Below are 17,777 nucleotides of genomic sequence, written 5' to 3'. Positions count from 1 at the left end.
ATAACCAAACATTTATCTAAATTGCCAAATTATACAGTTTACTGCTTTTTCTGAGCAATACAAACTTTCAGTGGCTTTCTTTACTTACTCAGCACAAATTATAGAGGGAGGGAAAAAAAAGTTTACTTTATTGTACACACGCGCAACCCCGCACGCGCACAGAGGTCTGGGGGCCGTTTTCTAACAGTTTTGAGGGGCGTGGTTAGGGGCGGCTCTCTCCCTGAGCTACAAAGTTGAGGATAAAATGTGAATAAGTGATGCTTCAGCGGCTTTACAGCGAGAATCCCGAAGGAGGACAGACACACTCTCACTTTTCAAAGACTGGAGTGAAGGCAGCACGTCACGTCTCTGATTTATGTCACATGGCAGCCAGCGACAGTCATCCCCGCTCCACCTGAAACTCACTGTGAAGCCGGATTTCTCTCTCTCTCTCTCTTGTTGCTGCGGGAGTTTTCTCACAGACTGATCTCTGTAGGATCTCTAACATTGGGCTGCGCTCCAATTCATTAAAGGTAAATTATATCCAGTCTTCATAAATCTCAGCACTCCATTTCTGTTTCAATATGCATTACTCTTCCCATTTTCCATTAGGTATTGGCACAATTAATTAGCCTGTGTCAGCATTGAAGCATGCATACCAAAAAGCTGAAGTGAAGCCTTAATGTAACTTAAACAAACAGTGCTGTGCATGCATTAGCTGCGGAATGCACAATTTTGTGTGCATTATTACATGTAACACAGCTGCAATAAATGTGATTTAAATGATGTTTGTAGCTGCTTTTCCTGATTGTTCCATATGTACATAAAAAGTTGTAGAATTTGAAAGAGGGTTCATTACTAGAGGTGTTTTCTATGTCCACACTTTCACTAGTTATACTCATTTGATGCTTTGATGCTTCACCCCAGTGAACCTCATGAGGTCACCTGTGGCCAAGTGTCTGCAAGCCAACACTCTGTTCTCCCCAAGTTAAATATTGACTCAAGTCATTCAGCAAATTTGATACAGAGTTCCAATAATCCTGTTTTTCTCTCCTCTCTCCTCCATTGCCAGCACTCTTTGTAGAAAAGGAGGGCTGTCTGTTAGTCCTGCTCCCAGTTTGGACCCCTAAAGAGCTTCAACATCATCACAACTTCCAGTGCTGAGGATGAGGCATGTATCTCTGACCCTGCTGAGGGGCGTGTCCCTGCTCCTGCTGCTCCACACGGCCATCTCCATGGTGCTGCTACCAAACTCCACGGACCTGGAGCAAATTCTGGAAAAGTATCAGGATGAAGAGGGAGATTGGTGGAAGGCCAAGCAGAGGGGGAAGAGGGCCATTACGGACAATGACGCTCAGCTCATCCTGGACCTCCACAACAAGCTTCGAGGCCAGGTTTATCCGCCTGCCTCCAACATGGAGTACATGGTAGGTGGATGGAGGGCTCAGATTCTGCTTCCTAAATGCTTTGACCTGGTTTTGACCCCACTAAGAGTTTTGTACACTTGTCGACCTCGTAGCTTAGTGAACTGGCCCAGTCACCAGACCGGCTGGCACTTGTCCCACTTGGCTCTCACACACACACACACACACACACACACACACACACACACACACACACACACACACACACACACACACACAAACATACACAGCAAGCATGCATGTAAGCACCTTCCCACACAGCCCCTACCAGCTAACTCACACACGCACACACAAGTCTGCACCCATGTGACATGGATTGTTTTGCCAGGGGAGAAGAATTCCACCACCTTTGCCAATGATCACATTACTACTGCTTTTTTACCCTTGCTAAAAGATTTGTTTGACTTTATCCTTCGGCCATCACGTGTGTGTACAACGCCAGATCACTTTTCACCATGCAATTAGATTCAGCACGGCACAAGGGCCTGTTTTACCAGCTGTCTACCCCCCTCCAAACACACACATGCACACCACACCTTCAAAAATTCTGCGCTATGCAGATCTGGAACTTCTCCAAACACACAACATGTGTAGTTACTGCTTGACCGCCTCAGTGCATTGCCACCAACACCACTAAGAAGGTTAAAAATCAATTCAGTGTGCAGAAGGTAATGACTTTTATCGTCTTTCATCTCTGCTTAAAGAGCTGCAGAACAAAAGGCAGCGTTATTCCATGTTAGAGGCAAATAAACAGTTCCTGCTGGGGGCAATTGCTGGACTATGTAATTGTATAATTGAGAGCTTGGACTTGAGGAACCCTTATGTGTGTGTGTGTGTGTGTGTGTGTGTGTGTGTGTGTGTGTGTGTGTGTGTGTGTGTGAAAGCTCCACTCTGCCTGGCAGGCTTCTGGCTGAGGCACACTCTAGTGGAGAAATGCTGAGCCAGCAGTAGCAGCAGCAGCAGCAGTGCACAGCTCCCTTTCTACTGTCTCCTGTTACAGTGGGGCTGCTTTTATTTAGCTGCAGGGGCACCCAGGGGTGAAAAATGGAGAGGTATGCAACAAGAGAAGGTGAAGTGAGGGAAAGAAGGTGAAATGAAAATAGTGGAGATATGAAATTAAAGGTGTAAAGATGATAAAGGAGGCTTGTGCATAGAGTGGAGAGGCAGACTGCAAAAGAGGTGTCAGAATAATTTAAAAGAGGAGGAGGTTGAAAAAGAGCGAGGCAAGAGAGAATTAGAGAGAAAGATTCTGATACAGAGAGAGAGACTTGTACTTATGTGAGGTAAATACATACTTGCAGATCCGAAAAAGTCAATATTTCATGCTTAACACTGTTCAGTGAGCATTTAAAGTGGATCTTCAGTGATTTTCTGCACTTTATTTTGAAAGGGGCTCTGTATATCTCTGATTTTTTCCCCCCTGTCTGCATTGAACTGCTGTCACCTTTCAGAAGCCTCACAGCTTCCGTGTACTGGAAGACTTCATAGACATGCTCCCTGCTTTCTTACACACTCATGAATCCAGACACATGCACACACACATACAAATATCCGTGCCCACGTACATAGCTATTTGCCCGTCAGCTCTGTTATTTTGTGCCATTGTATTAAACCATAACCTGGTTGACCCTCTGTGGCAATCATCACAGAGACGCTGAGATAACATCATTTCAAATCCCCCTCCTCTGCCTTCATCTGTTTCCTTTCCTTTCCCTTCCTTGCCTTGCCTTCTCTCTCTCTCTCTCTCTCCTCTCTCTCTCTCTCTCTCTCTCTCTCTCTCTCTCTCTCTCTCTCTCTCTCTCTCTCTCTCTTTCTCTCTCTCTCTCTCTCTTTCTCTCTCTCTGCCTCCTTCTTTCTTATCCCTGTGGCTCCGTTCCCATTCTGTCATTATCCAGCACAGAGGCCCCACAAAATTCCCTGGATAAGCGTTCACACTCTGTAGCGATCCACAAAATCTTCAATACACCTTCAGTACAGAGGCACAGAGCTTCTGCCTCTCACTCTCATGTTGACCCACAGGTATAAACAGAGAAGTGTCAGCGTTTGAAGCGCTGCAAGACAAACAGACGGCATCTTGGGAGAAAGTTCCCACCTGCCTTGATGTTGAACTTGGCTTTGGGTGGGCTGCAACTCAGGACTGAGGTGGTGGTGGTTTTAGATATTCAAGATGGGGCTGTATTGACATTATTTGGATGAAGGGTCTGACTTGTGCTGTAAGTGGAGCATAGTTGAATTCAATGTGGGATGATATTGATATCAAGTAGGACAACTATTAAGGACTGGAATAATATATCTGCCCTGAATCAGTAGTTCCAAATTTGGACCTAATACCCAGAGTACTGAATTACAGAAATTCTGACAAGGATGGAAAATGATATTCAGACTCTTGCATGATAATAATTTAGTTTTTGCTGTATGTATGAATTAAGAGGGTGATTTTTAAAACCCAGTGGCAAAAAGAAGTCCAGCAAATTTCTGCAGCTTCACTCAATTGAACCTCAGAGCTCACAGGCCAGTGTCTCTCAGATTCCTCTCCTGGTCCTGGTAAGCTGAATGCACTAAGATAACCTCCAAGAGAAAGGACATCTAAAGAGCAGCAGCCGAATACCATGGTATGAAAATATTGGTCCTCCAAAATCACTTACACTAGCTTCTGACAGTGCTCTGAATCCAAGGCCACGCTCCAGTGAGGCCCAAAAGGGAGCGCTATCCAAAAATAGCAAAATGCCACCCAAATGTCACAAACCTGGACTCTCTCCAGGCCTCACCTGCACCGCCTGCAAGTTGTCCAAGAATACTGCCAACAGGAGAGGCAACAAGGTGTACCCTTGAGGGAGTCCTGAGCCCGCACAAGAAACCGCTTGATGTAATGCCAAGAATGTAAACAGGTCCTGCTCTAAATGCTCTCAAAATGAATGGCTTGTAATCGCACCCTGCAAGAAACATGGTCCAGAACGAGATTAACAACATTGAATTATCCTAATCCAGTTATCCAATGTTTATCTTGAAGTTTTACCCACTGGGGACAATACCCACGACCTGAGGCTCTTCACTGCCTGTCCTCTTGACTCATTAGAGGCACTTTTGGAAGAAAACCCATTTGGTTACAGATGTCAAGATCAAACCTGAATCTTTCAGGTCTGCATCATGTCCTGTTGGGAATGTGTCTTGGGTTTTTTGGAGTTTCTAAAAGTCTTGATTACCCTCCCAGTCTGAATGTTAACATTTTGAGGAACATTTTAAAGTCAACCTTGTCAGCGAGTGCTCTCATAGTAGATTTTTCCTTCTGCATATGCAGCTATAGCCTCTTTGGTTTCTCTGCTCTGATTATGGAGTGAAGCTCAAATGTTATTGATCCAAAGTGAATAATAGAAAACACAGCTGTGTTTTTTGCCCAGCTGTACCCTCGGGGGAGTGGTACTCTGGTAGCAGATAATCTGATATTTGATGATATATTTTATCATGTTTATTGTTAATCAGGTTTGACAGAGATATTAAAAGCCTAATAAAATGATAATAAAATAAAAGGGTGGGAAGCTACATTGTTATTGCACTGCTGACATATTTATATCAATTTATCACTTCGAGATTAACCGCCAACCAAATACAATTTTTAAGGATTACCATGTTGGGGGATTAAGCCACTTTCAAAGAAAAAAAAAACTAAACATATTTGAAAATCTATCAGTAAAGGTCAGACAACAGCGAATGTTAGCTTGGTGGTGTAACAGGATACAACACAAAATGTCCAGATCACTATCTAGAGCAGTATTACACCATGAGGTAACACAAGCAAGCTGTAAGCTAAGAGGTACAGAGATGAATAAAACTTTTAGCTGTTGTTTTGTGTTAACTAGTAAGCCCAGTGTCGCTCAGGATTTTGCTCATTATTTAGCCTGTGGTTTAAGCTTAATGGTTTCTTGAGTTGTACCACCACAGTAGTGCATCATAACAGCATTGGAGCTCCCCACCCTGAGTGTGACCCCCCAAAACATGACCACTGTGTAAACATGATGAATGACGTACTTCCACTGAGAGAGCTCTCTGTTTAAGTGAAGCCTACAGTAATTGGCTATGCTGTCATGGTAAACTATGTCCCAGTTGTGGCATGAGAATGAGAGATAATGGTATTTGCTGAATACCTAAATTAAGACCATATTCTTTATTAGGATCCCGTTAAGCTTCCACAGTGTGGTTGCTAGTCTTCCCACACAACAAAACACAGATATGAAAAACAACGATTTTAAATCAAACAGTATCCACAAAACTAAAATAGCTGAAATAGCAGCCAACTATAAAAATCAGAAATGAAAATGCTAAATAATTTGGGTATCTGAGCAAATAAACAATAAGTAGCATTAAACTACAAAATAATGGAAACCAAAAAAATTGTCACAAACACATGGCACCAAAAATCAATAAAACAAAACGTTTTAAAACAGTGATTACATAATGACATCTAAGAGAAATTCATCGGTTTGTGTTTTAGCCACTTTTTGAAAGAAGATCTGTTTTTGATCTCATATTGGTGGGGAGAATATTCCAGGAAGAGGAACCTCTAAAAGAACAGTTAGTTCTCATTATACAATTAGTTCTTGGACTTGGTGTATACCCATGATGAAAACCAGAATATTTTAGTTCATCACGAAAGACAGGCAGCCTTGTGATGTTTGATGTGAGCTGAAACATCCCTAATGAAACAAAGTATACCTTCCCTATCTTAAGGCTTCTCTTCAAGTCACCTATCTGCCTCTTTTCTTCTCTGTCACACCATCTTATTGCCTCTTTTTCTATTGGTTTCTTATTTACCTTATTTTCAACTTCCCTTTCACCAGTTCTCATAACTTTCCACCCTGCTTTTTCAATATTTCTCTGTAAGCACCATTGATTATGAGCAGGAAACCCAAACTTGTGAAGGAAGTACCCTGAGGAATGCAACCAGATGGACCAAGGAAGAGAGAGAGAGAAAAAACCTGGGTGTAAATGAAGTGTTAAAAGAAATACACAATGCTGTTTGCGCAGTGCTGAAAGACTTAAGCAGGGAAGGTGTTTTTCTTTACGGGGCCCCAGCAGAAGTACAGCCGGGGTGGGTGGGTGGTGGGACCTTGGTTACGAGGCCTCCCCTGCTGGGATAACTGTGCAAACAACAGCAGGTTTGACAAGGCGGCTGCTCTCTGTAACAATTCAGCATCCCAGAAATATGTGCTTGGGTCAACACTTCCTGAACCTGCTTTTTCCATTAGCTTAAGGATGTCGGATGGTTACTTCTTGTATTTGTTATTACTTGCTTCAATAGCATCTCAGATCTTTTTAATGGAAACAATGATCAGCTGAATTCCCCTCCAAGACACTTGATCTAGGGTTTCATTCACCTAACTTTGGAAACCCTCCGTAGTTGTGGCCTCAGCTAAATGTTTTCCAACCAATAACCATCTATTAATGGCCAAAAACATTGTGTTGACCTCGTTTAACTGCAGAGCGCCTTACGTGCTGTGGTTTGCAGATCATTTGGCAGTTACCCCAGCTCAATGCAATGTGTTTCAGTCTGCTTATCAGTGCACACATTGATTCGTGCAAGGAGGTCACTTGTCAAGAAAATCGAAGGGGAAAATTACTTGGATTGAAGTCAAGGTTATAACCAAACTGCTTGCTCCTGCATTCTTCCACCACTGGGGCTGAAATTTCCTCAATGTTTCAGTTTCAGCATCATGGGGATAACCAGGGATTACAAAACAGATACACCAATACCTGACATACAGAGGCCAGCAGAGGTAACTCTGTGCAGGAGTAGAGTTTCAGGTAAACAAATTAGCTGCTTCCTGCTTTAGCCCAAGCTCTGTCAGTCATCATTTGGCCTTATTGTGCAAGACAGACCACAGGCAGCTCCAAATGAGGTTGCTGTAACAGTGATATGCTTCCTTTGCTGCAGGTGAAGAGATGAATGAAAAATATACTCCATAGCTGTGTGAGATTTTTACAAGGATTTTTGCTGAAATGTGACGCAAAGCACTGGGCAGTCATGGCAGATCAGCCAATATTGCCTTGTTGTTTTAAACAAATAGGCCTACCTTGCTGTAATAGCTAACAAGATTCCCAGAAAGAGCTGAAGTTAATTTGCAGAGCTGCCAGACATCCTGTTGTTAGCTAGGTGTGTGTTTTGGGAGTAATGCAGAGAACAGCAGTTGTTTCTGGTGGGGCTGGTGGGTGACAGACGACAGAGGAGAGGGAGGAGGCATTCGTGGAAGTGTGCTAGTTATTCCAGTCTGTTATTGGATGAGATTTCGGTAAATGGTAAGCTGTGACTTCCAGGTTTCAATGTGCAAAACGTGCAAACTTCTGACACCTCAGCTGGTATACTAATACACATGCTTTAACACACATTCATGCACATGCACTTAAACTAATTGACTGCCTTGCAGAGACCTGTTACATTACACTAAAGGTGAACGTGAAGGTGTGCAATTAAAGGAATATATAGTGTCCTTCGAAAGAATTACAGCTGGTGTTATTCTAACATATTTTTATGGCAGAATGTAGGTCAGCAGAGAGGAAGGACACTTTGCATTCCCAGAAAACCCCAGAATGGGAATATGATCCCTTAGTATCCAACCAGAGCCCAACTTAAACTGCCAGGGCAATTCAGAGAGGTAACAAAAGCTTGCACCCAGACATCTCACCAAAGACATATGGAAGGTATTACTTAAGGGGGGAAAAAAGCTTTTGCATTTTTTAAATAACACCCAATCCCACGGGAAAACCCATCTGGGGAAAGTCAGCTGAGAAGAGAGGCAAAAAACCTCCTTATAAAGCAGCAGCAGCACATCAGCAGAGTTTGTAGATCACTCCCTTTTCCTACACATAACAGCTGTAATCCATAGCACCGATCAAAACATGATAAATAATCCATGTTCTGTGTGTTTTAATAACGCCTCACTTCACATTATTGACAGCTGAACAAACTTTAGCTTCACTGTGACAAGCTATTGCTATATCCAGAGGCAACATGAGCAGCTTTGGGTTAACACTTTTTGCAATTTAAGTAAATTAAGTGTATAACTTTTACCTTCTCGTCTTGTTTTCTTGCAGGTGTGGGACACAGAGTTGGAACGCACAGCTGAAGAGTGGGCAGAGACGTGTCTGTGGGAGCACGGTCCTGCCGGTCTGCTGCCTCAGATCGGACAGAACCTGGGAGCACACTGGGGAAGGTAAAAGAGAAATACAGAATGTAAAGAATAATCTGCACATATCCAGAACAGATTGATTAAAATTGGAGGGTAAGAATATTTCCCCTCAGTCCCCATACATTACCTGAAAACAGCAGTGCTTCACACAAGAGACCCTTGTTCCAAATCCAATCATATCACTCCACAGTCGAGATGTCTGCTTGATTCTAATCAGATTAACGAGCAACACCTGGAGCCAAATCAGTGTCAGGCCTTGTTGCTGCAATTTATTTACTAATGTTGGTTGCCAACCAATGGCTGACTGGCAGCTCTGACAGATATATGCACACTCTATGGTTAGCAGTGGATGTTGACCATTATGCTAATGATACTTCAGAAGGTAACTACATTGTGATTTGGTTGTACAGCTGTATTTAGTGTAAGATACTAGACGGGAAACAAGTGATTTCTTTGTGGAGCAGAAAAGTGAACCTTTGAGCGTTTGAGTCAATGTGTCGCCCATAGAGTTTGTAAGGAAAGTTGCAGGAGAGCCTGAAACCTGTTTTCTTTCTGATGCCCAACAAAAGGCAGCTCCAGGAAAGGAAAAGACTATCTGTATAAAACCAAAATACGAAAATGAGCCGACTTCTGATCTGAATTATGATCCCATTAAAACGTCTACTATTGATGATTTGATCCCAGTAGTTGGCATCAAGACTTCTTCAAACAGTACGCTGTTTATTTTGTTAATAAATGTCACATTTAGAGTAATGTCTTTTATGCTTTAGGGCGGGGCTCTCTGTGATTGACATGCCACTACTACAGGGTTGGAAACTGGAGACATTACAATGCATATCCTTGCCCATTGTCCATATATGGTCACTTCTGGCTCTAAAAACACCAAACTTAAGGCTGTTAAAGGCAAAAAGGTTCACAAACCAATAGGTGACATCATGCTGGTGGCAGTACTTTTTATAACAGACTACAGATGTGCACATTTAGTCAACTAAATTATTGAGCGTCACCATCCATGCTAGTTGGCACCAGAAACACCTGTCAGTTTAAAAAATCATTGGTCATATGTGATGCCTAAGCTGCCACTTACTGGAGTTGTAGCTCTTATCAATGGCTACTGTAATAATACTACCGGGATGTAAACAAGGACATTTGACATATGCTATCTTGCAGTGCGGCGTGGTTTAGCATTATTTTAATCTAGTAAATGGAGATAAAGTTGTTTGTAGGCCGTGTCTGGCTAAACTGGTATATAACCACTCCACCAGAGCAATGAGTACCCAGCACAGACAAGTGGATGTTAACCTGCAAGAAGGAAGGCTGGTGGTGCTAGCTCTGCAAATGGGAGCCTCACTCTGTAATTTGACATGTGTCCCCTCAGTGATCCCAGGTCCTGACTCGTTTAATAAATCGTGCTAAATCTGGACTGTCATCTTTGTTTTCTTACTTCTGGACAAGTTGGTCAGTCTGAATGCAGACTTCCATTCAAACAACAAGACAATCATCCCTGATGCATACAGTAATGTCAGGCCATATATTTAACTTTTAGCTACCTCCCATATGTCCAAAACATTTTTGACATTCTCTTAAACTTTATAATCTTCACAAGGGTAAGACAAGAGCTGCTTTGTTTGGCTCTAATAAAACCACAGTTATTTAAATACATTCCAACGCTTAAAGGTCACCCACTGTATGGGCATCATTTTATGCAGATGGTTTCTTGAAAGGGTTCTTGCAGGAAGCAGAGAATAGCTTTGCATAATACCAACTCCTACACCAACAGAGACACAAGACAAAAGATTTGTTGTTTGGAACATTTTTCATTCCAGGTATGCTTACTCATCTCTCCAGGTATCGCCCTCCTACGTTCCATGTGCAGGCCTGGTACGATGAAGTGAAAGACTTCTCCTTCCCTTACCCTCAGGAGTGTAACCCCTACTGCCCCTTCAGATGCTCCGGCCCAGTTTGTACTCATTATACACAGGTAGCTAGCTCTGACTCATACCAATTCATCAGGAGGTTTTGAGGTCATTTTGTGAAGTTTATCCTTGACAGATTTTAAATTTATAATCAGTTTTTCATAGTCTGTGTTGTTATTCTTTTGTAGCTGGTTTGGGCCACCAGCAGCCGGATTGGCTGTGCGGTCAACATGTGTTACAACATGAATGTGTGGGGGCAGATTTGGGCCAAAGCAGTCTATCTGGTCTGCAACTATTCACCAAAGTAAGCAGAAAACAATATTGTGTCATTTTGATGTGTCGGTAATTGATGTAGTAATTGATGTTTTTAATAAGCCTTGGTTGTTCTATGAACTGAACAGGGGAAACTGGTGGGGCTATTCGCCTTACAAACATGGGACCCCCTGCTCTGCCTGCCCACCCAGCTATGGAGGAGGATGCAAGGACAACCTCTGCTACAAAGGTATGTGTGGAGGGGAAAAAAGATAGTCAGAGCAAGTTAGTCTGAAGAAAACAAGTATCCTTACTTTACACTTTATGTGATTTTACCTGAAGATGACAGCTCCTACCCTCGTCGAGAGGAAACGGAAGAAAACAACTTCATCGAGCCGGAGGCCCCCCGCACTCCACAGAAGCCATGGTCGAGGGCCCCCAAGCCAGAGCCTCCCAGTCTCCCTGAACCAGCCCCCACCCAGCCCCCCACAGAGGACCTGCAGAAGAATGAAGTGGTCAACACACAGCAGATGTGTAAGCTGCCATTTAACTGTTTATTCGGGATCTAGTTTCATCTTGAAATGGGGGGGGGGGGGGGTGCAGGATCTGGCTGGGGTTGGGAGGTGCACTTAAAGTAAAGGAAAAAAATACTCTTGTTTTTGGAGATTTGGGTCAAAACCAGACAATTTGTGAAAAGCTGCCAGCTCAGTGTTGAACCAGCAATAATGGATAAAACATAGACCTCTGCCGGAAATATTTTCCCTCAATTTATCTTAAATTGCCTTGATGTTCTGCACCCTTTATCTGTCATCTCCCTGATTAACCCTGACAGTTTCTGAGGAGTTTGTAATATTGCAAGTCACTCTTTGCAGCAGGGAAGGGGGGTCTATTTTAGCACGATCCCCTTAGTGTGTGTTTGCTTTTGGCCGGCTGAGAGGGGTGAGGGGGGGCTCGCTGTGGTTTTTAAATGGCTTCCTCTCTGCAGTGCAAGGGGCCTGTACTTGTAAGTTGAGATGCTTCCTCTAGTACTGCTGACCACCCTGAACCTTGTTGCAGGAATTCTCTGCTTTGGTTCCTGAAGCAGCCTGACAACAAAAGTTTTCTGGGTTTTCACTCAACTCAGGCTTATAGGAGCAAGTCGCCTGCATCAGAGCAGCCGATTAATGCATGTTGGTTCCTGTACGAGCACTGAAAGGACTGCTTGTTTATATTTTTCAGCTCAGCTTGTGACCTGTGACACCAAGCTCCGAGATCAGTGTAAAGGAACGCCATGTAATCGGTATGCTTAAGAGCAATCATAATAAAAAACACCACAAAAATACAGTAAAAGGACATTTCACCTTATTTTTACTTTATTAATCCTCAGATATGAGTGTCCTGCTGGGTGCCTGGACGCTACAGGGAAGGTGGTGGGAACAGTATACTATGAAATGGTAAGAACACAATCTTTGCCATGCTCTCTGGTTGCATCAAAACATTTGAGAATTAAAGTGAATTTCAGAAACTTACCAGAATTTTTGACGGAATTAAAAAAAACACAATTCAGGAATTTTGGGGTGTTTTTTTTTCATTTTCATTGGAAATTGTGGGAACTACTACTTCACATTTATCTGAACATCCAGGAATATTCAATCATTTTCAACAGAAATGTTCAGAAACATTGTTAATAGACATGTTAAAACACTGTATAAATTAATATTCAGGAGTTTTCTATGGAATCTTTAAAATACTTTGGGGGAATTTTCATCAGAAAATTTTGCTAATTTTGTGACTTTTTTCCTGAAATTTTCAAAAATGTTAAGGGAATTTTATGTAATGGACAGAAATGAAAATGGAAAGAATTTTGAATGGACTTTTTTTAAAACATTTTTTAGAACATCAATGTTGATTTTTAGTAAAAGTAAATTTGAATTTTTGATTTTGTCCTTGCTTACTTATTTAAAAAAAAAAAAAAAATTGCAAGTTTTGTGCAAACTCATTGTAGTTATAGCATTTTGGGAAGACAGTCAATTTTTCAGAATTTTTGGCTGATTTTTCAAGAACTCATCACCTTTTGGAAACTTTGGCAACCTTCTCTCTTTCATCAATTAACACAGATGTTTCTGCCATTTTTTTTCTGGCAAAACATTGAATGGCTACTTGCTTACAACTGTTCCAACAAGAGACCACTGATGTTAAAAAATGCATCTCTCATTTGCAGCAATCCAGTGTGTGCAGAGCTGGTCTGCATGCTGGTGTTATAGACAACGATGGAGGCTGGCTGGACGTAACAAGAGAAGGAAGAAAGGAATTCTTCATCAAATCCAACAAGAATGGAGTCCAGTCTCTAGGGTGAGAGGATAGCATTTGAAACAACATCAACCCATCTTTAAACTTATGATATTTGATGGTAACATCAGTTTAACATACTTTATTTAAGTCTCAATCAATGTGATCTAAATCCATTGCTGTGTGTTTTTCTTTAACAGAAAGTATCAAAGCGCTAACTCCTTCACAGTCTCGAGAGTGGCAGGTTGGTACTGAAATAGTGTCGCACTAAAATTATAGATTTGTCACATTTATATTGAATTAGTTCCAGTAGGTTGGGCTGTAACTGTGTTTGTTGACACTCACTATAATTATTATTTCTTGCAGTACAAGCCATCACATGTGAAACCACAGTTGCACAGCTGTGTCCTTATGAGAAGCCTGCAAAACATTGTCCAAGGTATGAGTCTGAACTCTTGTGATCTGTGTCAATCTTTTTCAAGTTCAACTGTAGCTTTGCAAACTTGTTAATTTAAGTCACTTCTAATGTCTACATATTTGTTTTCAGGCTTTACTGCCCAAGGAACTGTTTAGAAGAGAATCCTCGTATATCTAGATTAATCGGTACCAGAATATACTCTGATGTAAGTCAACCTCAGTATACTCAAACTAATTAAATACCTGGGAAATCAATGGTCTTCTTATTGTTTTTGAGTCAGCATTTCATGTATTTCCTTCTGCTTGTGTCTGTAGAAGTCCAGTATATGCCGAGCAGCAGTGCACGCTGGAGTAATCAGGAATGGCGTGGGTGGATACATCGATGTGATGCCAGTTGACAAGCGGAAACATTACATTGCCTCATTCCAAAATGGCATTTCCTCTGAAAGGTATAAAATCCACCACCTACCAGCCTCCACAAGCTAAGCTAGTGTGAAAAAATGCTGTCCTGTTCAATTTTGTTGTGCAAAATCAACATCTGTTGTGGGCTGTTAGTGCAACCACACAGCTAAACTTAGACTTCCGGTGTAACAACACAGAAGATGGTGGCATTTTATATTAGTAAAAACAGCTGCTCTCTAAATCAGACCACACAGATATTCAATTTTAATAGATATGATTAAATAAAATCAGAGAACAAGGCTGTTAAGCTGAATATTTTGTCAAGGATGAGGAAAAAAAAACAAACAAGCAAGAAAGAAGTAAAAGTCCAAAGCTTATGTTTTGACAAAGATGGATACTGCAAGCATTTACAGTCCGAGCACTGTCTGTATGACAAATTGTATTAATGTCAGTCTCATCATAAACTTCTTAAATTTCTGATTACATGAAGCTTAGGCAGGCTAAATGTACAATAATTAAATGTTGTAGTTCCTTGAAAAGCCCTAGAATAACCAGAAAGCTCTAGTTTTGGAGGAAGGAGCTCGAAATCGTAACCTTGTTTAGAATAAACGACGGGGCTACACTTGTTTTATATATTGTGTGACCTTGAATTACCTCAAAACTAAAAGAACAGTGTCAAAGTAATACAGAAACTTTGTTAACAAGAGTGTGAACCAGCACCGACAAACACCAGCAAGTAGAACACTGCATCGTCAGCATAGTGGCGTATTTTTTACTTGTGTTTCTCATCATTTATACGGGATAGATAGATAGATAGATAGATAGATAGATAGATAGATAGATAGATAGATAGATAGATAGATAGATAGATAGATAGATAGATAGATAGATAGATCACCCCACACATCTCACATGAACCCACATATTTACACACAGGACAAATTACTGGAGTGTTTTGTTGAGTAGTGCGATGGGACAAACCTCCTGCAAAAACCAGGCTTGTTTGCAGGCCAGAGATCTGTATCTATCTGTATAGCAGGGAGGGAACACAACTAGGTTTGACGTCACTCGCCGACTAAGAGGAGGAAGGAAGAGACATCTTCGGTTTGTACCGTAACTGGAATGTTAAGAAGCTTAAACCAGGCTAGAATTACCAACCCAGTTCAGAACTATTACAGAGTTTAACATGTAGCTCTCGAGGAAATGTTATAGCTGTTCTGAATCACTGAATAACTTTGGAAACATACAATAAAATATTGTATGAATGAGTTCTTTGGATTAAAGGGGACTTTTCTTACTGTCATCAAAGGAGGGAGATTGTGATTGCTTGTGCAAGACTTGACTGATGCTAACTAAGAGAGAGCATGTGTTGAATCCATGCTGCACCACCTCACGACAGCATTAAGGTTACACCTCTGTACCAGCCTCTGTTAGTGACACACATACTGTGTGGTCTGTTCTAGTTTCTTAAAGATTTTTAACAGCCACAACTTTGGATTATTCTGTCTGTAGGGTGGGTATTGTTAAATTGACCTGTGTAGAGGACAAACACACACACACTCAGTCTCTTTTCCTTTCCCCTCCTCTCCCTCTCTCTCCTCGTCTCTCTCCACCACATTTATCTTTGTCACTCTGCTGAGATGCCTGACGTCTGTTTGTATCTACCAATCATTTATCTGTCCCCCTTAACTTCACAACATGTCTGTCTTTGTTGGATTAACACATGAAGTCCCCTGTGTTTTTGTAAAAATGGGTGGTTTATCTGTTTTCCCCAAGGAGCTTCAACCTCTATCTGTTTGCGCCTTATCTGTCATCAGAGTGTCAGACAACACACTGACGCGGACATTTCTCCGTTAAAACCTGAAGTCTATCTGTTTGTGTGTGTATGTCACCTCCATCTCTCTTTGCAAAAAGGCTGAGACGTGCTCTATAACTGACACATGCCGCACCCACCCAGACTGACTCTTAGTCTTGTTTGTCTCTTTCCCCGCAGCCTCCAAAACCCTCCTGGAGGGAAGGCGTTCCGGGTGTTCGCTGTGATTTGAGTGTCCCTGAGGGCGGCTTCACCAAACAGAGAGCGCACTTGGGCTGTTGAATAGGCGGTAATCAAGCCCTGTTGTCAAACTCAATGACTGAAATGTTTCTGGCTTTGCTACACTCCCGGGGTTAGAGGTCGTCTCCATGACAGCGTAACAGAAAACTTGACACATAAACAAAAAGAATATTTCAGTGCTCACTCACATAAAGGTTTCATTTTGCTGCATTTTTTGTGGGGATTGAATGAAGTGTAAATATGTTGTTGTACATATTTGTTAATATTATAACAAGTATTTTGTCTTTGTGCCATTGCCTTGCCCTTTTTAGTAACTATCTTATAGAAATCATAGGTTATTATATTATAATGGCACTTACGGATGAATATCTTTTGTATTGTATTAAGTCTGGCACATTTTTACTGGTGCTCTGGAGAGGTTTCTTGACATATTTTGTACTTTTTTAATAATTTGGGGACAAATTGTAATGCATTTATTTTTGTATGATTACGCTTTATATCATTATGATTTATAAAGGATGCTGCTATGTGGTTTTTTTATGTATATGTATTATTGTAATTGCCAGTGTGATGGGTTTTGTTTGATCATTTTTCCAGATAATGTGGTTTAGTTAAAACTCCCTGCAGGTCGGGAAGTGCACTCATCACTCAGAGTTGTCATTCTGTAAACAAAACCTATGTGCCCAGCTTCATCATGCATCACAAATTACTGAGTGTTGCAACCCCAAAGTTGTTTTCAGGTGATCCATCTCACTCTGACTATAAAAGACAAGTTATACTGTGCAACAGTTTTAAGGGCTGAAGGGGAACGGTGTTTAAATCAACAAACTTATTTGTTGTTTTTACCAACTCAGCTTTGTCTCAATACAACCAGTATAATGGGCAGTATGTTGTATTTGTGTCTTCTTTTCTCTTTGCATTCTACATATTTTCCTACCTCAGCTTGTTAGGAAAAGTCAATTTTGCAATAAAACATTACAACCACAGCAGTCATTGCTTACTTGTTTTCAATATGATATTTATCAGATGCTCCAGCAGCATCGTTTTTACATTTGATCCTTAAAGACCACAAAACTGATTTATTAATGTGTGACTATGGAATTAATAACCAATATCACCTGGTTTCAAAATCAGCTCTCCTTTGAAACTTAAACACTGCTGATTTGCAAAAACATATTGTTCAAAGCACTTTGATTAGCCATGTAAGGAGGGGCAGAGCAAGGTGGGGGGCGAATTCTAAAATATGATTGGGTATTTGCATTGTCAGAGGCAGCACTTATATTTAAAGAAACTATCTGGGTTTTTTCACAGACTGAGCAGCTTCTTTGCATTGCAGTGTGGATCATTTTCTTACGTTGGTTCTTAAAATGGTGACTTTTGACAAGCATTTTCTTTTTGAGTCCCTAAAGAATTATTTCAGCAGATTTAAATGTTGCCAGTCTGTTGGGTTTCCATTCAAAGTTGAAAATTATATACAAGAATATACCATCCTTGGGTTCTTTTTTCTGTTAGAAGTTAAAGTAGATGTGAATAGCAGAGACCACACCTGGCCACCCCTACAGAAGTCAGTGCCCAAGTTTGGCCATCCAAGTCATAAAAGTCTGGCTCCTCCACTGCATGCAAGGCATAATGTATAGTGAGTGGGTAATTATGCAAAACACAACCTAGACAGAGAAAAATTATCCTGCTTATTAACTTGCTACCAACTTGAGATACTTAATTTAAAACAAGCTGAGCCTAAATATTAATTTACGCTGATTTTGTTGATTTAAAAATGTTTCATTAATGCAGCCAAAACAAAACTAGTTGGTAGCTCTTCTATTGCAACAGTGTTCTTATCTTATCAGCTTACTTAGAATCATCTCTTTCCCTACCTGCGTGGTTT

The 17,777-nt window shown here is 41.2% G+C and overlaps 1 protein-coding gene and 1 long non-coding RNA gene across 6 annotated transcripts in view; one reads left to right on the top strand and one right to left on the bottom strand.

Moving 5' to 3' along the window:
- The window catches only part of LOC117829404, a 53,348-nt gene extending 44,529 nt beyond the window's left edge, over positions 1-8,819 (bottom strand). For all 5 annotated transcript variants that reach the window (XR_004634617.1, XR_004634615.1, XR_004634616.1 and 2 more), the window contains exons 1-2: positions 8,712-8,819; positions 8,467-8,599 (exon numbers count right to left, since the gene is read on the bottom strand). This is a non-coding gene — a long non-coding RNA (uncharacterized LOC117829404). The remainder of the gene's footprint in view (positions 1-8,466; positions 8,600-8,711) is intronic.
- crispld1a (cysteine-rich secretory protein LCCL domain containing 1a) lies at positions 253-16,881 on the top strand. The gene is made up of 15 exons (XM_034707059.1): positions 253-512; positions 1,052-1,406; positions 8,490-8,608; positions 10,433-10,565; positions 10,689-10,804; positions 10,902-11,002; positions 11,095-11,286; positions 11,971-12,031; positions 12,119-12,185; positions 12,953-13,083; positions 13,221-13,264; positions 13,387-13,459; positions 13,568-13,643; positions 13,753-13,886; positions 15,833-16,881. The coding sequence occupies exons 2-15, from the start codon at positions 1,146-1,148 to the stop codon at positions 15,882-15,884; spliced, it is 1,560 nt and encodes a 519-aa protein (XP_034562950.1). The 5' UTR covers positions 253-512; positions 1,052-1,145; the 3' UTR covers positions 15,885-16,881.
- Positions 16,882-17,777: the final 896 nt, after the last annotated feature.

This window comes from Notolabrus celidotus, chromosome 17 (assembly GCF_009762535.1).
Source record: "Notolabrus celidotus isolate fNotCel1 chromosome 17, fNotCel1.pri, whole genome shotgun sequence".
In the NCBI taxonomy this organism is placed as follows: Eukaryota; Metazoa; Chordata; class Actinopteri; order Labriformes; family Labridae; genus Notolabrus; species Notolabrus celidotus.
Note: the sequence above shows the minus strand (reverse complement) of the source record. Positions and strands in the feature narration are given on the sequence as shown.

Bases quoted from the DNA above. Each gene is read 5' to 3' on its own strand.
- crispld1a (XM_034707059.1), top strand. From the start codon at position 1,146: ATGAGGCATGTATCTCTGACCCTGCTGAGGGGCGTGTCCCTGCTCCTG. The intron at 10,566-10,688 runs GTAGCTAGCTCT...ATTCTTTTGTAG, and splicing joins TTTGTACTCATTATACACAG to CTGGTTTGGGCCACCAGCAG. The intron at 11,003-11,094 runs GTATGTGTGGAG...TTTTACCTGAAG, and splicing joins GGACAACCTCTGCTACAAAG to ATGACAGCTCCTACCCTCGT.